The 24497-nt window shown below is 40.7% G+C and overlaps 1 protein-coding gene across 7 annotated transcripts in view; it reads left to right on the forward strand.

The window, feature by feature from the left end:
- The window catches only part of col18a1b (collagen type XVIII alpha 1 chain b), a 123315-nt gene that overhangs the window by 68482 nt on the left and 30336 nt on the right, over positions 1 to 24497 (forward strand). For 3 of the 7 annotated variants that reach the window (XM_084129536.1, XM_084129531.1, XM_084129537.1), the window contains 18 exons: positions 7666 to 7738; positions 9482 to 9627; positions 14495 to 14521; positions 17922 to 17984; positions 18272 to 18355; positions 19269 to 19301; positions 20728 to 20871; positions 20965 to 21018; positions 21106 to 21150; positions 21516 to 21584; positions 22934 to 23053; positions 23198 to 23266; positions 23363 to 23389; positions 23479 to 23577; positions 23662 to 23697; positions 23905 to 23988; positions 24110 to 24142; positions 24324 to 24359. In XM_084129536.1, coding sequence (XP_083985662.1) covers positions 7666 to 7738; positions 9482 to 9627; positions 14495 to 14521; positions 17922 to 17984; positions 18272 to 18355; positions 19269 to 19301; positions 20728 to 20871; positions 20965 to 21018; positions 21106 to 21150; positions 21516 to 21584; positions 22934 to 23053; positions 23198 to 23266; positions 23363 to 23389; positions 23479 to 23577; positions 23662 to 23697; positions 23905 to 23988; positions 24110 to 24142; positions 24324 to 24359 — 1242 coding nt within the window. The remainder of the gene's footprint in view (positions 1 to 7665; positions 7739 to 9481; positions 9628 to 14494; positions 14522 to 17921; positions 17985 to 18271; positions 18356 to 19268; positions 19302 to 20727; positions 20872 to 20964; positions 21019 to 21105; positions 21151 to 21515; positions 21585 to 22933; positions 23054 to 23197; positions 23267 to 23362; positions 23390 to 23478; positions 23578 to 23661; positions 23698 to 23904; positions 23989 to 24109; positions 24143 to 24323; positions 24360 to 24497) is intronic. The other 4 variants (XM_084129532.1, XM_084129533.1, XM_084129535.1 and 1 more) reach the window with 4 other exon arrangements.

Here is a 24497-nt window from a genome sequence, read left to right on the forward strand (position 1 = left end):
CATTTTCTGACAGTTGTCACTGCCAATGGGCATGCACTCCCCTTAGCATGGTGGCGTTGTTATATCGTTTCCCAAAGCGTCATCGACACAGTGCAAGTTCCCTCTCGAAAGGGAATGTCTAGGTTACAACTGTAACCACTGTCCCCTTAGAACTGTCCCCTTAGGCCGGTGACACACTGGCTGCATGGCGTGAGCGTGGCGTTTCTGTTGCGTGTCAGCTGCGTGGCGTTTTCCATGTCTTTGCACACCAGAAGTGTGTCTGACGCGGCGCTGCTGCTGCTAGATGACATATGATAAGCCTCATTGGTGATATATTTGACATATGGGGAGAGAGTTGTGGAAGGCCTATACTTCATCTTAAACATAAATATATAGCAGCAGACAACGTCGGCAGTGTTGACGGCAATATAGGCTATAGAATATTTCGTTCTGTATTGACAGGTGCAGTATTTGAAAATAGATAATATTTTTTTTAAATTGCATTTATATTTGCATTTATGTCAAACCCTAGACACTTTCAAACATCAAAATGACATTTATTAATATGTATTTGTGTCAAAATGTCATATAAACATATTTTCCTATTCAATTTTGCTTGGAAACGCTTCCAAGACGCTTGCGTGTCGCATGAAAAATAGGCGTCGGTTCTATTTCTAGCATGCACGTTTTCCACGCGGCTCAAGCCGGCCAGAGACGCGCGTGTCACGCAGGCAGTGTGCAAGCTCTAACCTGTTAACATGGGAGCCGAAATAAAAACGGACACGCCACGCAGCTGAGACGCTTACGCCACGCATCCAGTGTGTCACCGGCCTTAGTCTCTTCAGACGAAAGGTGATTGTCATGTTTGCAAGGCGCCCTTTTATACTTCCGGGTTGGACATTTATGAAGTCAGCGACTGTCGCCGGTCAATATGATTGCCGTGATTTGATAGTAATTTCAGACATCTGTCAAGCCTGAGGCGTTCCCAAAGCGTCATCGACGCAGTGCGAGTTCCCTCTCGAAAGGGAATGTCTAGGTTACAACTGTAACCACTGTTCCCTTAGAACAGTCTCTTCAGACGAAAGGTGATTGTCATGTTTGTAAGGCGCCCTTTTATACTTCCGGGTTGGACATTTATGAAGTCAGCGGCTGTCGCCAGTCAATATGATTGCCGTGATTTGATAGTGATTTCAGACATCTGTCACGCCTGAGGCGTTCCCCAAAGTGTCATCGATGCAGTATCTCGTTCCCTGTTCTCAGGGAACAGAGGTTACAGTCGTAACCTAGACGTTTTTGTGTACATTTGGTGAACATTAATGCAACCTTGTAGATTCTCTTGACATCATATACATCAAAAAACTAAAACTAAAACTAAAAACAATCAGATATAGTTTTTAATTTATTAAAATATATTTGCATAAATGCATTTCAGTAAGTTTTAGTTATGTAGTTATTCCCTCATACTTTTTAGCCGTTTTACATATATTTTCAAATTAAATGATCATTTATTTACATTATATATTACTTAAAATATATATATAAATTTTGCTTTTACCAATAATGTTTTAAGATTAGAAATATATTTGGTAACACTTTATTTTAAGGTTAAGTAGTTACATGTAACTACATGTACTTAATATAGTAATAACAGTAGATGATGCATCATTACAAGTAACTAACCCTAACTCAATTCTAAATGTAATTAGGTTATCCCTGTACCTGCAACCACTCACAGTGGATTGGGACCGAATTCTAATGCAAGTGGACCAACATTGTATCTAAACATAACTAAAACTACCCCTTACAGGGGATTGGGCAATAGGTGGACCCTAAGGGAAATAGCCTGAGGATAGGTTTAACTCCATATTGGGTACGGTACATTAGATTTTGATGCTATGGAAAGAGGGATTAAAGACAAGAGAACCAGGAGAATGGTTTGTTGAAAGAAAAAGAGGGGAGAGGTAAAATCAGCGGAAAGAGTAGATCAGCCTCATCAAAAACATGCGCCGGCCAGTGCATTCCTGCTTCCTCCCTAATCCAAACTGGACAGCCGAGAGGTGGTCCAGGGGAGGTGTTGTCTTTTTCATAAACCTAGCCAGTGCCTTCGGAAAACAGAAGTATTGGGTCATCATGGTTTAGGAAAACACTGCCTCACTTTTTTCTGAACCTGGTGATCCGGGTGGGAATTGAGTGGGGGAGCAAAAAGGATGCCAAGCCGGCTCCTGAGGGGGGCCGACGCAGTCAGAATTGAGCTGGAACTACTGCAAGAAAAAGGGTTTCTAAACAAAAGGTAAGCGCCATATGTGGAGGGACAGGATACACCTAGGATTAGGAGGTTTTTATTTATTGCCCAAGGTTCATAAAGAAAAGACCACTTGCCATTTCTGGATGTCCCACCAGGCAGGCCGATTGTCTCTGACTGCAGTGTTAATTTTGACAGCCATTCTTGATTTAGTCTTAGTCTTCATCTTCAGACGAAAATGCGTATTGGTCTTAGTCACATTTTAGTCATTTTGTCTTTCATAGTTTTAGTCTAGTTTTAGTTAACGAAAAGTCATTTCATTTTTTGTCAACTTTTAGTCATTACTTTTAGTCAAACTGCAGTTACTGACATTCATTTTGGTAGCTATTTTATATGTAGTCTTTATTAAAACTATCATTATAATTTTTCTCTCTAGGCCAATTCAATTAAGATTATGAGAAATTAGAATCAAGGTAACAGGCTGTATTGACATTGCACTTTTTAGCAGTAGCACTTGTGCAATTCTACATATAATTTTCCTTAGTTTAGTGGTTCTCCAATTTTTTAGAGTGCCATACCCCCTGGTACCCCCTCTCTTCCACTTAGACTGCAGTCACACCTTTTCCATTAAGGGGCAATATTTGCCCCCTTTAATCGATTTTTTCAGTATTTTTTTTTTACCTTTATAAATACCTTTATAAAATAAATAATGCTTTAAATAAAACAACGTTCAATAAATATGCAATGATGGTAAAAACAAAGAGATACTTTTAAATATTAAATTAATATCGCCAGTAGGTGGCGGTAACTCACTGTATTTATGAGTGAGTCAGAGTCATTCATTTATTCAGTAACGAAACAAGTGGCTGTATTTATGAACGGATCACTGAATCTCACGATTCGTTCAAAGCCACAGAATCGTTCACGAATCACCGCTGTGTGCTGCAGTTCTGCTGTGGCTTTCGTTGCAAAATAGAGCAATAATAGCCTACTAACAATACTGTTTTAAATGTAGTACACCACTTAATGTTACCCTTTTGTTTGTTGAACTGTTGTATAAAATCAATGTCACATTTGAAATCGTGTGGATATTCAGGAAACATTGCATTCTTGCTCGTATAATATGATCAACATTAAAAACACTGCATATCAGCCTGCAATTTTGATCGCAGATTTAGTCACACAAACAGTGCAAGTGGCTCATGACAGAACACAGACCAACTGAATGACACTTTAATTTAAGTAGAAAATCTCAAATGAAGATCGCTGAACTCCAGCTTACTTGTCTGTGTTTTCAGATCATCCGCACTTCTTCAGCAGTGTAGAGAAAGCGCGTGTACAAGTGCATGGTTGCCAGATACTATTGAAAAGACTGGGTAGAAAACGTGTTCTTTTAACAGAAAAGCTCTGACTGGGGGTTTAGCATGAACGCTCGTAAAAACAGTCTGTAATGTGTTGTTTCCTCCTTTATTCGACAAAAACAAGTTTTTTTTATTTTTTAAACATTTCAGTCTAGTCTTCTTTCATCAACAATAATGCATGTATTGATATAGTCACAGTTATCGTTTAATGACGTGGGTGTTGTCTCTCATTGTCTTGTCTTAGTCAGGATACCAGGAAAAAAAGGTTCTCAACGAACATTCGTCATAGTTTTCGTTAACGAAATTAACACTGCGGTAGTGAGAGTTATGGCGTAGCAGAGTTCATCAATTTCTGTCTCAAACCGCTCTCCACCAGGCACGCCAGTTATTTGAAGGACACTTACCATTTTCTCTGGAAGATAAAGAACATTAGAATTAGTCCTGGCAGCAGTTAGGAGTTGTTTTAGCAAATACCCGGAGGAAGGGAGACCGGATGAAAGCCTACTGAGACTTCTTGAGTTAAGCCTTACCAAAAAATTATTTTGAATTTAATGGCCAGTACTACTTGGAAATTAAGGGTACGGCCATGGGTAAGAGGTTCGCACCGGCCTACGCCACATCTACATGGGTCAGTGGGAGGAATCCGTGTTCCCCCGGTGCAAGGTATTGTCATGGCAATATTGGAGGTATTTGGATGACATATTGGGAGTTTGGGCAGGCACAGAGGGAGTTTAAGACCACTAACACACATGGGGAGGAAGATCTCAGACCCCCAAGAAAAGGATACTTCCCTTGGTGATTAAGTTATCTGGCAAGGCCAAAAGCTTAGCCATGGGAGTGAGGAGGAATTTTGAGAGGCTAGCTCGGGATGAACCATTGGGGGCACAATACAGGATGGTGGCAGCATTTAAGAGAGGCAGGAACTTGCAGTACATGTAAGTCCACAGTAGGCTGGGACCAGCCAAGAAAAGACCAGATAGAACTCATGAGACCATTGTGATGGGAGGACGGGCCGGGGAAGTATGGAAACCAACATCAAAACAATTGATTTGGATTGGGTGAGGGTATGGATATAACTAAGTAGGCTGGCTATGGGTTAGGTTGAGGGAGCATGGATTGGTAGGACGGTAAAGGGAAAGTCTGAGTTAAAAACAGCTAGAATAGGTTGAACATTGGATATAGTGAGAGAGGATATGGGAATAGTGAGAGATCGGATGGGGTAGTGGTTAGTGTCAGTGGAAAGGAAACGAGAAGGTTGGGGAGGAAGATCTCAGACCCCCAAGAAAAGAGTACTTCCCTTGGTGATTAAGTTCTCTAACACTCTAATGGGAGTGAGGAGGAATTTTGAGAGGTTAGATCGGGATGAACCTTTGGGTAGTCATGGGAATCAGGTGGAGTTCTGATGTTTTGGTGGAATAGTCATGGTAAACGTGGAGGTATCAATAAGGTGGTAGTCCTTGCAATAGTGGTAATCTTGATATAGTAATTTTGGGGTGATCAGCTTGTAAGAACGATGGTAGATTTATATAATGGGGCATAAGTCGTCTGAAGATCATGTGACCAATAGGAGACTTAGATTTTTGAGAGATACACGCCTACGACTGATCCCCTTGGCAGGTCGCCTCAGAGGAGGGTGTCTGGTGTTTAAAGAGGTGAAAAACCCACATGACGTGTCTTGGGGTTGATAGATCTAGGAAGAGGACGAAATGAAAATTTGCCTAAACCTACCCGTTAACAAGGAGATTGATCGATTCCAAACTCGATTGGACTAACTCCGTATCTGCAACATACCTAAACCTACCCCTCAAAGTAGGGAGACCCAATTCTTAATGTAATTAGGTTATTCCTGGAACTGCAACATACCCAAACCTACCCCTCATAGTAGGGAGACTTAATTCTAATGCAATTGGGCTATCTCTGTACCTGCAACCAGCACTAAAACCTACCCCTCACAGGGTATCGGGACCGAATTCTCACGTAATTGGACTAACCTTGTATTTAAAAATACATAATCCTATCACTTGCAGGGGATTGGAACTCAATTCCAGCACAATGGGGCTATCCCTTACCTGAAATAAGCGCTAAAACCTACTCCTCACAGGGGATTGGGACCATATTCTAATGCAATTGGACTAACATTATATCTAAAACTACCTCTTACAGGGGATTGGGCCATAGGCCATAAGGAATAGCCAGAGGATAGTTTTAACTCCATATTGGGGAGCGGTACATTAGGTTTTGATGCATATGGCACACTTTTCTGGCCAAGAAAAGCTGCGATAGAGTCCAGACCTTCTGCCGTCAGCCTGAAGGTCTGGCTACGCGAGACTATGGTTACAATTGAAATCGTTACAAAATAGATGCATGGAATGCTAAAATCATATACCATTAATTGTACCCAGCATGTATGTAAAAATTACCAGAGAGAGAGAGAGAGAGAGAGAGAGAGAGAGAAAAGAAGAAGAAGAAGAAGAAGAAGAAGAAGAAGAAGAGTTACACTTACAATCTTTTCATCTTACAATATGATTGTGTGCATATAGCACCAAGGCATCAGTGTGTGTGTGTGTGTGTGTGTGTGTGTGTGACCATTGTGATAGACATTAAAATTTAAACAATCCCTGTGTTCTACAGCTCTGAACAATCTTCAAATTAACTTTGAATATTATTACTTGACACTATTAAGATTATAACAGATGCAAGTTGATCAGGCTACCATGAACATAAATTAGCATATAAAGGTAATTATCCCATTTCTATCCCTTACCCATTCACTTTCCCCTACCCCTCTGTTTTGCGCATTCACGTGAAGGGGTAGGGGAAGGGGTATACAATAGAATTGGGATTGAGGCTTACTGTCTACTCTAGTCGGTTAGCCATGCTATCTTTTGTTACGCTTTAAGCTCAATCAGACTAAAGGTCCTTGCACACTGAGTCAGAAATTTTCGTATGCGTTTTTTGTATTCATCATCCTAAAAATTTGTGACTCTGGGTTCGGCCCAAATTCCGAGCCCAGAGCCCTCCCCTGGACAGCACGCCAAATATGCATAATCTTTACTCAGTTTAATATGATGTAAGTGTGAACTTGTGAAATTAGGTCGTATTCATTTTTTAATGTGCGGAAAATTTCAGATGAGAATTTCGGGCTCAGTGTGCAAGAACCTTAAGTTACTGATCATATCTTTCAATTCAATTCGATTCAATTCACGTTTATTTGTATAGCGCTTTCCACAAAACACATCATTTCAAAGCAGCTTTACAGAAACTGCATGAGTCCATATTACAATTTAGTGTGTTCTGTTTATCAGAGGTAACTGTCTAAGTTATGTATTTCAGAAATGTACATATACAAAATCACAGTTCACGAGTTCACACTTATATACAATTTGAGGGGGTAAAGTTTAATGCGTATTTGGCGTGCTGTCCGGGGGGAGAGCTCCGAGCTCGGAGTTCGGCCCGAACCCAGAATGTATTAATTAAAAAAAAAATTGTAATTTAATGCAGATACAATGAGCTCATTGAAGTAATTAATACTTGTTTTTTAACAAATGATTATGACATATAGAAAATATAGCATTGGTGCATGTTAATTCAGAGTTTGCGTCATCTGAAGTCTTCACAGGAGTTGGTGTCGTATCTACACAGGTGTTGGGCATCTGAAGTCTTCATAATAGGCTGGATCCAAACTGGAGCTGATGTAGTCTCTAGTTACCTCAGGATGGGCATCCCAAGATAAAACAGAGATAAAAATCTTCATTGTGATTGGTTGATCAGGGACCAATAGTGACCAGGCATTACTCATATTATAAAAGCATAAAGTTTTATTGGTTTAAACACAAACACAAACACAAACACACACACACACACACAAAGTGATTTCCATTCCAATGGATGCAAAGGGGATATGGAGTCTAAAGGGGATATTGCACTATGGAATTAATTATGTCAGACAAAATAACCTGACATAGCTTGTTTAAGTAATGTTTAGTAAGGTTTTTCATTACTAAGTAGATAAAATAAAGTAACTAAACAACATCTTATATGTCACAAGATGTCTCTTTAAAAGCTGTCCATTCTGTTTTTTAGCCCCTGCCTCCACAACCTGTTTCTAAAGTGGGTAAGCCTATGTTGGACACAGATGACCATCAGAGAGAGACAGGTCTGTGAAATTTCTGAATTTTATTTTTTTTTCAGTTTTTTTAATTAATGTAAGACAAGAGGACAAAGAAATTTATATAACTCAAATTATAGAATGTTGTACGTGTTTGTTTAGAAAGTGCAGTGAATGTTTATTGATGGTGATGCTTACATCAGGAACTGTTTTTTAGTTGGTTATTCCTGGCTTTGGCATATCATTTTAAAAATTGTGGAATCTATGATATGTGACCAACAAATGCAATTTTAGCTCACAAAATATGATGCTGAAATAGGCATGCAGGCACAAGTATCTTCCAACAGATTGCAATAAAAATGCTGCAGTGCCATCTTGTGGACATTGCAATAGTTTTATCGTATGTTTCAAAAGTTTAATTGTATTAACATTACCTTTAAAATGTCTGCGATCACCATGATTCTTTTATATTGAGTTAAATCAGAATATTAGAATGATTTCTTAAGGATCATGTAACAGTGAGGACTGGAGTAATGGTCACTGAAAATAATGCATTGCTATCACAGGAAAAACAAAATATTAAACTTTTTACAATATATTAAAATAGAAAATAGTTATTTTAAATTGTAAATATATTTCACAATTTTACTGTTTTGACTATTTTTATAAATTACAAAGCCAAGTCTGTCTGCAGAGCAACTCTAGTTTGTTGTCTTTGACAGCCTTAAATACTGTTTTCAATGCAATCAAGGTGGAGTCAATGAATTTCTTCAAAAGTGATTTTTCACAGAGGCAAATTAAGCCACTACAGTCTCTAGATACACAGAGCTAGAAGTTTGAAAAGCATAGCTTTTGAATTTATGGAAAATATGTTTATCACATTTTTAAATTACTTTGGCAAAGCTGACACATCAGCTTGCTTGTATACAGCTTCAATAATATTGGAAGCAGCCACATTAACCCTGTAGTATCTGGAAAAAGCGTTTGTTGATGACCATGTAGTTGCTGCACAGATGTCACTTAGAGGGACACCTTTTAGTGCAGCCCAAGACGTTGAGATGGCTCTTGTCGAATGGCATCTCACCCCCAATGGCAATGGATATTTATTGGATTCGTAAGCATGGGTGATAACCTCAACTACCCAGTGCGGCAATCTCTGCTTTGAGAGGGGCTGACCTCTTTTTGGCCCCCCATAACAGAGAAAATGTTGGTCTGACAGCTGAAAAACTTCTGTGGCCCTCAGCACAAAAGTCTGCTTCCACAAAAGTCTGCTTCCACTTCCCTCCTGTGTATTCAACGTCGGAGGATTAAACACTGCCAGCTCAATAGCTTGGTTTCTAAAAAGGGCAGAAAGCCTCGAGGGTAGAAATGCTGGGTTCGGCCATAACGACTGAGCCATCCACATTCCACCGTATATAGGATGTGTTAACTGATAATGTGTGGAGTTCACTCACACGCTTAGTAGAAGTAATGGCCAAGAGAAACACTGTCTTCAGTGAGATCCACTTCAGGTCACTTTGCTCCAGAGGTTCGAACGGAGGAAATGTAAGAGATTTTAAGACTAGGCTCAGGTCCCACAGGGGGGCGCAGTCGTTGAGCACCGATAAGAAACTGAGTAACCAAGGCATGAGACCAATGGCTGACCATCTAATCGTACAAGAATAGATGCACACTTCATATACATATACAGTATGTAGACACATGCATTTTCTGAAAAAAATTATAAGTTCAAAGGGTATTATAATTTATGGCCTTTGTCCAGGATGAACCTTCCAGTACTGTTTTAATCAGGTTTCTCTGGCGCTAAAGGAGATAAAGGTGTGAAGGAAAAGAAGAGGGACCAAGGAGACCATAGATTCACAGGGCCAAAACGTGATTGGGAAGCTAATGGGTCTACAGTCTCACTCTGCAGCACAAGTGGAACTTGTGGAGAAAAGGTACAATTTTGTTTTAGATTATTATTTTTTACTTTTTTAAATCAAATGTATTAAATTATGTTTTATTAACAAAGTTCGGGAGGAACCCGTTCAAATTATCTACCCAGTCAGCACGAGAGGTCGTCTATGTTCCTCTACAGTTTTTTTTGCATTTGGCACATGCCCAAAAGTCTGACGATGTCTGACGATGAGTCCTTCATCTTTGCGAAAACTCCACCACAGTCCACTGGGCCAAGGAGCGATCTTCCTCCGCCGAGCCCCAGCCATCATCTCGTCATCTTCCCATCTTCCAAGCAATTTTCCTCTTACACCTGAAGGCTTTTCTACTGATTTCATGCCTAAGTGGTATACTTAAACTTATAATTATTTAGAATAAGTAACAAATCCTGGTGAATGTATGATGATCTGTCTTAGCTTCTTGGCTCCTATTCTGTGGCACACGGTAAATGATAGAGCCGTCAATCTAGTGATTAATCCAATTCAAGTGCTTTAACCATAAAACACTACATCATCATCATGCCGAGTGTAATAGAAACAAAGTCCCTTGTGACCAGGATGACTCAAGATCCACCCCTACTTAACCTGTGACTTCCTGCAGACTGTCCCTACGGAATCTTCTCGCCCTGACTCCGAGACAGAAAGCTCTGATGGTTATCCAGAACTCATAGAACCGCAGTTACATAGATAACTCTCTATTCTATTTCATTCTTCCTGACCGCCAGTGGCAGTGGTTCAGACTGGATGACTTCTAACAACAAGGTTACAAGGTTCCGCCGCAAACATTCCCTGGTGCTATTTTGCAGTTCCAGAAAACAATTCCGCCACAGACCAGGAAAAACCTAGTCTAAAGTCAGTGGCGCGTTATTCAGATGCTATTTTAAGGGCGCATGCTTGGCCATAATGTAGCGTGTGCACAACGCGCATACACTTTGCTTCTCTCATCTACATACAGATGCAGCAGTTGCCATTTTTGCAAACCATACACAATTACAAGGAAAAATATTCCACATGAGGGAAATCATTGTGGTGTTCATGAAGATGAAAAATAGGCATAAATCTAACTTACACATTTACCAAAATGATTATACGCCTGTTTAACCGAAGCTAATTTGGGTGGGTTTCTCCCATTCCCATACAATGTCACTTTTCTGTCTTTTACGGCCCTGGCGAGAACGTCGGTCTCCTCGGCTGTGAACCGCTCCTGGTGTGCGCCTGGCAAATGCGCCGTTATAATAGCAATCTGCCATGGAACAAACGCGCCTGCTCTTAAAGGGAATGTGAGATGATGCTCTGATTGGTTTATTTCACGTTACACCCAAACCACACCTATGAGTAATGTAGCTACTTCAGACCAACCCATTTTAGATTTGCGTCCGGCGCAAGAGTCATTTATCCCGCCTGTATAATAGCAACAGTGCCCGAGATCCGCCCACAAAGTTACTTGCGTTTCGCGTTTGATACTTGCGTTTCAGATCGTTAAAATAGGGCCCTTAAAGTAGAAGCTGCCCTATTATTTAGTGACTGCAGAAAATGTAAAACCAGTGGATCAGTGCTCAGGGGCCACAACTTGCTCCCTGCACCAATCAGAGAAGAGCTTCCATTGATAGGCATAAGCACTCCTGGTGGAAGGCGCTCTAGAGTTTAATATAGTGTTCTACACTTCTCGATCACAGACTTTAAAAAGTGGTTCCGGCCCTTCAGAGGCCAAACACAGCTGCATGCGGTCTGGATTTGTGTACCAAATATGACCCTCCAACTGGTGGAGGAGATCTGTTTTCCTGGGAAGGCTCCAGAGATACCCCTCTAGTAGCTTGTACAGCTCTAGAAACCATGGTCTCCCTGGTCAGTTCGGCACTACTAGCAGCAGCCTGTGTTGTCCATGAAGGACCCTTTGAACAGTTGCCAAGATCAACGGTATTGGGGAAAAGGCATAGAGTAACCGATCTGGCCAGGCATGGGCTAGAGCAGTGGTTCCCAAACCTGTCCTGCCGGCACCCCAACACTGCACATTTTCTTTGTCTCCCTAATCAAACACACCTGATTCAACTCATCAGCTCATTATCACATGGGTTAATGAGCTGATGAGTTGAATCAGGTGTGTTTGATTAGGGAGACAAAGAAAATGTGCAGTGTTGGGGTGCCGGCAGGACAGGTTTGGGAACCACTGGGCTAGAGCATCCTGCCACAGCGGACGGGATTCTTCTGCTAGTGAGAACCAGAGACGGCAGTGGGTCAATGTCGCAGATGCGAAGAGGGCCACCTCCGCCCTGCCAAACTGCTGCCATATCATCTCTACCACCTCTGGGTTGAGCCTTCACACCCTATATGGAGGTCTGTAGCGCGACAATAAATCTGCAACCACGTATGACACCCCCGGGATGTGCATGTCAGCAGTTCCTGTGATACCTAAAGGGATTGGCTGGACCTCATACCCCCTTGATGGTTGATGTGATAAACCACTGATGTGTCATCTGACCTGATGAGAATATGCCTGCCCTTCTAAAATGGTGCAAAGTGCTTCAGAGCCAGCAGTACTGCTCGAAGTTCTAGGGTAATTATACTCTTGCCCTTTTTTGGGGGGAATCCCATTGTCCTCTGACTGCTCTGTGTTGTCAGACTCCCCCCAAGCCGGTTAGAGACACGTTGGTCTGGACTATCTCCATTCGAGAGGGAATCACACCCAGAACAACCCCCTTGGTCAGATATGACCTCTTCCTCCATGACTTCAAGGCGAGAAGGCCTCGCTCTGTAACCTTGATCAACCTGTTCTTGTGCCAACTGGGATTCAGGTGGAGACCCAGGTGTTCACCCATCTCTGAAAGGGACGCAGCAAAAAGGAGGCCCAATGGTATCACAGTAGCAGCTGCCGCCAACATACCCATAAGCCTAAGGATGAACCTGAATCGAAGTCTGGCCTACCTGGTCGTGTTGAAAACTGAGAGCGTGGTAGTTCATGTCCCATAGAGGGCTACGAGTAATGTAAGTGAGATGGTGGGACTCTCCTCAGGTCAGCAAACCGCTGCCTGGTCTGATTCACCTGGACCCTGCGCTCCAGTGTCTGCTGCGCCGCTGGCCCAAAGAGCTGCCCTGGAACTACTGGAAGGTCCCTTAGTGTTCTCCTAGAGGCCTCAGACAGAAGTGATTGTGCAAGCCAGACTTGGTGGCATGTTTGCGTTAACGTTGACACAAGCTTGCCCAGCTCTCTTGTCATGAATGCCAGTGCCTGAAGCGAGGCATCACTTAAGTTGTGGGTTAAAGGATCACTACCTGATGACTCAAGAGACTGAGACAGGGCCAACATGAAAAGGGAGAGAGAATTGCCAATGCAAACTATTATGTCTGTGTTATATGCCTGGATGAGGATATCATCTGTAATCCGGCATTGAGGCTGGGGGCAACGAACATTAGGCCTCAAGACCTTCTCTGGGGAGAGAACAAAAGAGGCAATAATTGGATCAACTTTAGGCATCTGAGCCAAGCCATAAGTGTCTGCATCCTGCACAGCAGCCACTGCTCTACTTGCACTAATGGGGTACGTAAGAGATCTAGGGTTAGCTCAGCATCTTTGCAACTCTTTCGATGGTGAAATGGTAAAAGAAAAGGGTTTCGCCAAACCTCTGAAAAAAGCACTAGAAAAGGTCGCCATTGTAGGGGCTGTGTCAAGACCTAGGCAAGCCAATGCAGCCTGAAGAGCTTGCTTCACCACCTCTTGCTCTGACTGTAGACCTTCTGCAGATCCGTGATCTGGGAGCAATCATGGGAGAAACAGGACTGAAGATCAGACAACATCCACTTCTTCATCATCATAGAACTGGCTGTGAGAAGTCGCAATTGACAGGACATCCTCCTCCAAATGAGCGACTCCATAGTGTGGGCTTCAACTGAAGATACTAGTTTCTCGCCCTGGTTGCAAATTCATAAGCAAAGACTTCATCTGAGCAAACTCAGCAGTCAACACATCCAGCTTCTATCCATCATAAACGAACTCCACATGGCTCCGGGGGGGTTAATAAAGGCCTTCTGAAGCGAAGCGATGTATTTGTGTAAGAAAAATATCCATATTTAAAACTTTATATAGTCAAATAACTAGCTTCTGGCCAAACGAACATTCAGATTGCACTTAAGTCTAAAGCACAACTTATGCGAGTAATGTGATGTACTACTGATATTTACGCTACGCCATGAAGCACAACGCTACTTCCAACGTCACAAGTTGCGTACGTTGCGCTTTGGGCTGGTATTCTCACCGTTTACTTTAGCGCTGGTTGAGCTCTTCCAACTGAATGCAGTGAGTGTCTCTGTTTGACTGCAGGCAGGGCTTACCCATCCAGTGCTATGAGCATTCTGTCAAAGTTCCCATTGGATGCTATGAGAGCCCTCACAGTCGAACAGCCAGACCCAATTTCACGAGTCCCCTCTTCACATGGGCACCTGCAGGCTCCCGTCAGATGTTGTGTGGGCCCTCCCAGTCGGGCATTTAAAAAATCATGTGAAATCATGTTTGACGCTGTGCTCTGCATCAGATTATTCTGAGTTCGGGCCAAATTCCGGGCTCGGAGCCCTCCCCTCAGATAACACTCCAAATACACATACTCTTTTACTCCATCTGATTATTTGTAAGTGTTAACTCATGAATTGATTGCCGCATTAAGATGATGCTTACAGAGAGCATACCCTAAAGTCTAAAATAGAAACTGTTCAAGTAAAAAGGCAAGTAAATATATTGTTGAATACTGTATGTTTTTAGTTGGGTGAGGATATGCAATTTGCATGGTAAATCATACATTAATCTGCTTAACCCTGTGTCCTAATCCGGTGTGATGCGACAGGTTTTTTTTCCCCAATCATATCTTTTTTGCTTCTCCAGGGTGATCGTGAAGAGAAAGGAATGAAGGTAAACAAGGTCTATTTTAGTGGTACACACCAGGGCAGCAAATAGATGTTGACTTCTGTCAAATTTCAGAAATCCATCCTGAAATCCCCAACAGACTTTGAATCTCTTTAAAATAAGATTTGATCAAGTGGTATTCATAGATGTCGCATAGGGGAGAATGGGGTAATGTGAGACATCGGGTAATGTGAGACACCCCCTGTATCTAGGCTATGGAACACAATTTTGGTCATTTGACCATTATGTTTTCAAGCCCCTCTCATTTCCCCTTGGCCATGAAGGAGAGGACCTCATGGTGCTGTAGTAAGCATGTTTTTTTTCACAAAAATATTTTTCTTTGCATGTAAAAGTAAATTTTCGCGCTGTCAACTTAACTGTTGTGCCAAAGCAAATTGATTCAGGTAGAAAAACTTATATCATACATGTTGATGAACTACCAACATATAAAACCATGTGATGATGCTAGCTGAAGATAAGCCTGAATTGCTAAGAGAGATCGTTTTTTTCCAAAATGTGGCGGTGGGGTAAAGTGAGACAAATGCTGTGGGGTAAAGTGAGACATGAGGCACAAGTTAAGTTTAGTATTAAACATATTTTAACGTAATATTACATGACATATGTTTTATTTTTAATGTCATAAACATTGTAGAAAAGCCATCAAAAAGAGAAGGGGAAGTAAAAATCAGTAGCTTGGGGTGCAGTAGCTGAGCCAAAGAGGTGGAGCACCTTCTCCCTCTCACCTTGTCCGAATGGAACGTTTGTCCCCTCCTCGACAAAACCCCCAAGGTCCGTTTTAGGACCGAGGTCACTCCGACAGGAGCTCCGCACTCTCCCTGGGAGCCTGCTAGTGAGTAAAGTCAGCATGGGAATCTCGTCCATCTGCAACCTCACGGACACTGTCCGTTTTTGTTTTCTTCGGAGGACCTTCCTCCACCGCTTTTTCTCCAGGGGTGTCTCAAGCCCCTGGAGTCGCTTCGCCGTTTATCCAGACCGACCATTCGACAAGCATACGTTTTACCTCGGGATCAACCGAGAAGCCCCCGGACGGTGAACCGCGATGCGCAGGCTCCCTACACACGGGTCTCGCTCCACTCGGGCCTGGGCTCGAGACGACACGGCCACTCATAGGGTGGGTGAGGAACCATCCGCCGGGGGCAGGGGCGGGAGGCATCTTTTCCATTACCTTGTCCGATAAGAGTGTCGTCTCCCTCCTCTACAACACCCTGAGCGTCCGTGTTTGGACCGTCGTTGCTTCAGCAGGAGCGCCAGCAGGTGTACGGATCTGACTTTGACCGGAGATGACCCACCCTCCCTGGGGCTGGCCCGGGAGGTCTGCGAGCATGGAGCTCTTCTTCAAATACAAGATATTTTTGGACATTTTTATGAGGAATATCCTCCAGTGTGTCTTTCACCCCTAGCTCACCCAGGATGGTGCACGCTCACCGGTATGCACGCCCTGGCACCGAGGGACTGGGTGTCCAAACCAGACCCTATTTACTGGAAGTCTCGCCCGCACAAAGTGCACTTTCTCTGGGCTGGGTCAGGCGGTTTCCCCACCCGGTCTGACCACCACGGTTCTCTGGTCCGTGTTCCTTGTCTAAGCGGAGCATTGCCTCCACAAAGACCCAAAGGTCCGTTTTAGAACCAACTTTGCTCCAGACGGAGCTCCAGCAGTGGCGGACAAATCCGAATCTGGCCCAGGAAGGGCCACCCTCCTTGGGCTGGACAGGGGAGGTCTGACTGCATTGAGCTTCCAAATGTATCACAATATTTTGGACATAGTTCTTTTTTTTAGGAGGAATTTCCTCCAGTGTGCCATTTACCCTTAGCACGCCAAGAGCGTTGCACCTTCACTTGGATGCACACCGGTGGGTCATCAAAAAAATGTGCTTAATTGACCAATCCCCATGATTCTGTTAATAGTCCGACATTAGTTTTGGAATGTGTGGTTGTCAAGCTAGCGGTCAGGATTCTAACTGTAATAACATGTGTTGTTATGGAAGTTTCAGAGTGGAAAAAGTAAGTGGATCAGTTTACCCCCAGCTGGTTCACTTTACCCCCTTGATTTCTCTGGTCTATCTCAGTTTACCCCTAAGCTGGGGTAAAGTGAGACACAAGACCACTTTTTAAAAACCATTCATATTTTCACTGCCCTTCATCCTGAATACATTCTAATAATTTCCATTGCTAGGAAACATCCTGAATTATTGGGAAATGTGTAACTTTGACTGATATATAATTTTAGCTCACTTAGAGGGGAACAAATGTAAAAAATGTCTCACTTTACCCCACTCTCCCCTACTGTAGGTCACACAAGATTGACTTTTTTCTTCTTAAAGGCAAAGAACCAACTCTATGTATGTTCTGCAAGACCCCCCTTTCCATTAAACATTTTATTGGACTGTCTCACTTTTAATGCAAGTAGACAACATTTGTTTGTAGTAAGCTCACTTAAAGGAATAGTTCACTTTAAAATGAAAATTCTGTCATCATATACTCACCCTCATGTTGTTTTAAACCTGTATGAATTTCTTTCTTCTGCTGAACAAAAAGGAAGATATTTAGAAGAATGTCAGTAACCAGACAGTTTCTGGGTCCCACTGACTTCCATAGTATATTTTTTTCCTACTATGGAAGTCAATGGGACCCAGAAACTGCCTGGTTACTGACATTCTTCTAAATATCTTCCTTTCTGTTCAGCAGAAGAAAGAAATTCATACAGGTTTGAAACAACATAGGTGAGTATATGATGACAATTTTCATTTTAAAGTGAACTATTCCTTTAAGGACTTGTTTAGGGAGATTTTACCAGAAAATGTTTTTAAATTTGTATCATATGTTAATGTAAAACATCTTGTATAATATTTCCTGCTGTTTTGTTTGGTTTTTATTTTTATACGATTTATGCAGCTCTTGTATTTTTGAAACTCAGTTTTTGCCATGAAGATGGCCTCAGATGCTGACATAGCATTAAAAAGCTATATTACTACTACTACTGTCAGATTCCAGTTAGGCTAATGAACACAACACTGATGCCCATCTCTTTGTATAGAGTAGTGTTGGGTCTGGTCATAAAAGGGTGCAGGGTCCAATGGGCCCATCAGGCCCAGAGGGCCCTGTGGGTCCAAAGGGCTCAAAGGGGGAGCCAATGAGTAACATAAACTTCCTTTGACATCGAATTACTTTTAAAATGAATAATAGTTGACTGTCAGTGTCTGTTAAAAACACAATACAATTGATAGTTTAAGAACACAGTTTAAACATACCGGTAATTTTGATGTGTTTGACCAGGAGAGAACGGCAAACTTGTGAGTTTTCTGGACAAACATTTCTGGGCTGTGTTTGAATATATACTAAGACTGTGTTTATTAATTCATCATTCTCCTTTGGTCTTACTATTCAGGGCTCTGAACGACGTCAAGGTTTTCAAGGACTACCTGGTTCTATAGGACCTAAAGGGCAAAAGGTGGTTTGCAAAAATCTGATTTTTTTTATTATTATTCATTTTTATTAAGTTTATTCATTATTTGAGTGTGCAAACTATGTGGGTCTGTGGTGGACAGTTTAGCAAAAAGTAATGAAATTTATAATATATCTATCACATTCAGCCATTGAGGCATAATTAGTCAAACAAAAAAAACAATTGTTGACCAGAATTTTTGTAAAACACACTGAACAAATAAAAACATAATTTTTTCACTGCAGTCTTTGTATGGACCAATAAAAAACATTTAGTCTTTTTTGTATCTGTAGGGACAGAAAGGGGAAGGATATCAAGGCCCTAGAGGTCCACCTGGGCCGCCTGGACCTCCTGGACCCTCAATTTCAGACAGGACTGTGAGTATGAATACTGCTATTGTAGGTCTGTGTGCTTGGACTTAAAATGTGCATACAACCGAATGATCCATTGAATGCTTTGTTGGAAAAATACACTCTTACCAGAATAATTATATTAAACGTGTGTGTATTTCAGTTAAAGCTGTTTAAGTTATCAAGCTGTTTAATTTATCAAGCTGCACTTTACTGTACGCAGTAAAGTGTGACGCACTTTTTGTTCTGTGCGCTTTTACTAAGATATAAGTGCTCCGAGTCTTTTATTAAAAACCAACAGTTCACACATTTGCACAATTAATGAAAAAGCTGTCTTCTGAACAAAGAGCTGAGTTGTGTCCCAAATTACTTATATCCACTATGTACTTATGCACTCAACCTTGTAGTGTATGAATTTTATAGGATTATTTTGTCATTCAACATCAGAGCTTACTAGCTCACCATCCACTACGTAATAAAAGCTGAAACATTTGAACCCATGAAGTGGTCAACATTCCACACAGTACTTACACTATTTATACTACAAAATGGCATAGAATAGTGCATACTGTAAGTAAGCATATTGTGATGCACCTCATGTCTTCAAAAATAGGGAAAACTGAACAGCCATTTATTTTGGGAGACTGTCAAAGATTGATCACCTAGTGCTCTCATTTGTCTTTCACTTAACCTACTGATTGAATTCATAGCAGAGAAGTGTTGTTCACCAACATTTTGGTACTTTGTTGACACAAAGAAACATAGACAACAATAGGATGTGAACATTGTTGTCATTGTTTTGTTTTTTTATTTTAAAAGCTTTGTTTTCTTGAGTTTCCTTTTACTGAAAATTAGCAAACATATTTTTACACATAATACCGTGAAACCCGATGAATGAGCTAAAATAAATGTGTTTTATACTGTAATGTTTTCTCTTTAGACATTTGGGGATATGGAGGGTTCTGGATTGCAGGTATGTTTTAGCAATCAGCTAATCTAACCCTTGATATTATTGGATATTATAAATAGATATTATTATCAATAGTAGTAGAAGTAGTTATGGTATAGTTAAGGTACATGTCTTCAAATTTTTCTCAGATCATATTCTAACCATGATGGCAAAAAGTTATTATAGGCTTTCTGACATTAAACCCTTCTCATATAAAGCATCAACAAATCTGATGGCAAGATGCTGTATCTTGGCAACACTTTGGCATATTAACAATCTGTGCATGTCCCTTTGCCTCCCATGCCCTTTCTAAACTATTTCAATATGGTGACAGCACCACCTATTGGTCAAAAGTCATAGGGGAGAGCGGGGCACAACCTAACGCTTTTTGACTTTCTCAGTTTGTGTAAATAGGGTTCAGAGTATTTCTCTCTTTTTTTCACATTCATTTCACACATGTCTTTTACAAATATGTGGCTGTTTCATTAATACAGTGTATACCTTTTTCTTTATTGAGATATAGGTGATAGGTGGGGCACATTGTAACATGACCATATGACAGCTTAACATGTTATTTGATCTAATCAAAAAATATACATGACAAAAAATATTTTGTCAATAAAATACAATTATTCTCTTCCTTTTTTTCATATAAAAGTGCATTTTTTTAACAAAACACTCCCCTCCCTCCACTCACAGCTCTCACAGAACAGGAGATAATTAGACGAGCCAGTACAATTGCTGTAAATTTCATGAAATAATATTTTCTAAATGTTCAGGTTCTTCCTCTCAGCCTTTATTCGCATTTTCCCCCATGGTTTCTCAACAGAAATTCATAAAAGTTGATTATGCCAATTGGTAACTGTATAGAATAGCATAGTTCTAAGAGCGGGGCACATTGTAATGCAGTGTTACAACGCACCCTATCTGCGCAACTGGAATTTAATCCTGGTTAGTATATTCTGCTAGTTAGTGAATCAGTTGGATATCTAAACTGCTAAATAACAGACTGGAGATTTAAATACTGTCAGATTTGTCTAATTTTAAATAAACACAAAAAATACAGATGAAAAAATAACTTAAGCAATTTACTTTTGCTATTAAATGCTAAATAAATGTTAAATAAATGCTCAGTGATATCTCCCAAAGATTTATGAATTTTTGCAAATTTTTTGCTATATTGTCGATATGGCAACTATTAAATCCACAAATGCTAGCATGATGAAACTTAGTGTAAGTATTTAAACCATGTGTGATACAACCAACCCCGCGTTAGTTTGTGTCCCGCTCACCCTACTATGCAAATGTATTAAGTAGTTTTAATTATTTTTTTTATTTAATCACCATTTTGGATTCTGTGTTCTAATAAATTCAACAGATCTGCTGATGTTACGTTTGGCTTTTTAATTGCATTTTGCAGTTATATTTCAGTATGTTCTCATCTTTTCAGGATTTATGTTGCCCTTCTGGTCCACCTGGGCCTCCTGGGCCCCCTGGGCCCCCAGGGCCAGATTGGGGAATTGGATCAGAATTAGAGTCCACTGAAATTGGCCCCACTGGTGTTCCGAGACAAAATGGGTCCACTGGGCGTCCTGTAAGAAATCCTCCCCTCATTAATCCCATGTATTTTAAAACCTTTGTTAGAATTTTGTTTATCTTGCTGTTTATTCTGTTTTTTATGACTCAGGGGCCCCCAGGTCGACCTGGAAAACCTGGTCCTCCTGGTCCCCCAGGCCAAAAGGTAAAATAAATATTACAATTATTTCCATATGCCTAATAGTAAAATTAAAGACAGCAACTTATTTTTTTTCTTCTCTCTTTCTTTTAGGGAGACTGTGGTGAGCTTGGCTTGCCTGGAGTTGCAGGGGGAAAGGTAAAAAAAGTGATGCTAACATATTTAATGAATCGGATTTTAAGATTTGATCAGAGAATACTGAGATATGACATAAGAGTTCAGACGCAAAAGCCTCTAAGTGCCATCTGAAATTTTCTTCTAGAATGATCATTTTTATCAAGCTCGTATGTTTAAGTTCAGCAATTTTACTTAAATGGCAATGCAAATTACCTATTAATTGTAATTTAAGTGAAATTACTGAACTTAAATATACAAGCTTGATAAAAATGATCATTCTAGAAGCAAATTTCAGATGGCACTCTTCATATACAATCAGACATTCACATATGTCAGAAGCCTTTTCCATTGGGAAGTTAATCTACAGTATGTTTTTCTCCCTTTAGCAAAGCTCCTCCTCTGCTTTCTCTTTTTTCTCCAAATGGTTTCCTTCCTGGGAGACTAGTGGGACACAGGTATCTTAAAGTCATGCAAGACAACAAACTAACTGCACTGGGTGTGGTGTCACAATAACTCATTAGCTCACTAAAGACAACTTTTCATAGTCAAATATTTTTTTAGTGAGTGCGAGTGAATCAAGCATTTCAGACTTGCCTTATTGTTTGACTCTGTTCTTATCTCTTATTGTGTGAGGCTTGCTTGTCCTTGTCATACATTTTCACAACACTGAGACAATTGAGGACTGTGCACATAACCTGCATTACACTGTTTTCTTGAATGATATTTACTGTAGTTCAGTCATAACTCTCTGAATAAATTTTAGCATGGTAATGGATATGGCAGTTTAGTGTATTTGGTCTTAGCAGACTAGATCTTCTTTACAAATCATTTGTTTAGAACCAGATCAGCTTTGCAGATTGGCCAAGTCATATGATTTTACTTAAGTGAGGCTTCATTATGTCGAAATTTCAATGTTTAGCTGCTAAGGGATGTTGATTTCAAAGTAAAACCATGAACTAGAGTGTAATAGATGGTTTTATCTGTTCTCAGTTTTTTTAATATACCATATTCCTGAAAATTATAGTCTACTTGTTAAGTCTGACATCATGCACCACCATTTCTATAAGAACGCAAACAACAAACAGTTCTGATATACACTTATGGTGATCCGTAATACTACCAAAAAATCATGATCCTAAACTTTATCTCTAAAGCAAAATCTTTTTTTTATAAATAGTTAAAATGTTGGTGTCTGGGATGCAGTGACCATGATTTTTTAAAAGCTTAGCTTAAATGTGTGCTATAAATAAACAGTGCTCATAAACAGCTGTTAGAACAGTATTCTCTATTGAAATGAAGTGGAGGCTTAACCCAAAAACAATATTCGATAAGTCATGACTTAACAAGAGGATATGAGGATCTATATAATCACAGTGTCATGTGTTGCTTCAGTGAAGTGAACGACACAGGAGAATATGAAAAAAAAAAAAACAGTCTTTAATCCAATAATCCAGAACAAGAATACTCAGGACAACTATCAACAACGTAAAACTCACAACACCGAACAAATAACAGACAGAACTCAAGGCTTAACTACTCTGGGAGGGTAATCGACTGAATAGAAACGGGTGCATGGCACTAATTAACAGCCAAGGAAACTAACAAGGGAACACAAGCAGGCAAAACAGGGACAGAACCCAAACTGAACATGCATGTAACACAGGCCCTGTTGTACACAAGGACATTGGCTGGCATATTACCTATCAATAACCAGTTTCATGACTGAACCAAGTCAATTGACTCACTTTTTAAGAATACCTTTGTACAAGTCATAAATCCTCCCACCCCATTCCCTTCTCTGCAGGGTCCACAGGGTTCATCAGGGATCCTAGGGCAGGAAGGTCTGGCTGGGCTGCCTGGGCCCATGGGACCTCAAGGACCTCCAGGGCCCCCTGGACCCCCTGGACCCGCATTCCGAATTACTGTAAGTTACTTAATTTTTGAAGTTCAGCACCATCTAAACCTTTGATCTCAGGACCGTCACAAGAGCTGTGCAGTCACACAGGACTTTGTGCCACCTGGGGGCTTAACACATGATCTGCCATATCCACTTTTTGTGTTTTTTCAGACTGATGGGAAAGAAAAAGAAGTTGCTCTTCAATACATTCCAGGAGTCATGGGCCCACCAGGTCCACAGGTAACTGTGCACTGCTGTTACATTATCATCACAGCACAGCACTACAGTGTATATCCCACCTTATACCCGTTTCTTCTTTTTATTTTTTCTCTGAAGGGGCCTCAGGGGATACCTGGACTACCGGTGAGATTTTGACAGATGATAATGTGAAATCCATGTTGCCAAATTATAATCTACTCAGGACCAAAGTCAGTTATCTTTAAACTCTGCAGGGCACACCTGGTTTCCCAGGTATTCCAGGCCAGAAAGGCGATGAAGGTCAAAGAGGACGAGAGGGAATCCCAGGGTTAGATGGCTTTCCAGGAAAAATAGTGAGTGAAAGTTGACTAGCTTGAAGATCAGCTTTCAATGTCAAAATTGTAACTTTTAAACAAATAAATCTTTCAATTTGACAGGGGCTAAAGGGGGAAAGAGGATGGAAAGGTGACAAAGTGAGTGTTAATTTCTAAAATAATGATTTGAGGACACTTTTTAATACTAGGTGTAGAATCTCTATTGCTGTTTTTCTCATCTCTCAGCAACAGAGGTGTTCAACAGTCGTATCCAGTTTAACACTGCAAATTGTCTGTGGATCTAGGCAACAACTGTATAATAATAATAATAATAATAATAATAATAATATCTATATTTATGTTTAGGGTGATCCTGGTCGTGTGGCAGGGCCTCCAGGACCGCCAGGGCCACCAGGTCCTCAAGGACAAATGATCTATATTAATGGCAGTGTAAGTGTTATCAAAAAGATAAACCCTCAAATGACTTTGTATAACTCTACATAACACTTTACTAATCCTTCACAACTTTGCAGTTCTAATGCTAAATGATCTAAATAACATTTAATTTCAGAAGAAGGAAGAATATGGAATTCCTGGACCACAGGTGAAAGGCATTAATAAATATTAATTATAATAGCTCCTCCATAACATGAATATTTAAACTGCATGCCGTTCAATATTGAATGTCCCAGGTAATTCTGATTTGCTATTTACATATCTTTACTGCATTATATTGCATATGGAATCACACTCCAAGCATTGTGTTTTTGTCCTTGTTTTATTAGGGAGAACCTGGTATAGCTGGTCAGGCAGGATTTCCTGTAAGTTTTTTTAATGTCTAACTTATAATTTTGTTGTAAGTCTAGTAAGCTGTGTGCTGTAAAATATGTGTTTGGTAAATCACTTGTATTTTTATATTTTGGATAACATCCATTTCTACCACAGCTGGTGTTATTATC

The sequence above is a fragment of the Abramis brama genome, assembly GCF_963993115.1.
Source record: "Abramis brama genome assembly, chromosome: 11".
NCBI lineage: Eukaryota > Metazoa > Chordata > Actinopteri > Cypriniformes > Leuciscidae > Abramis > Abramis brama.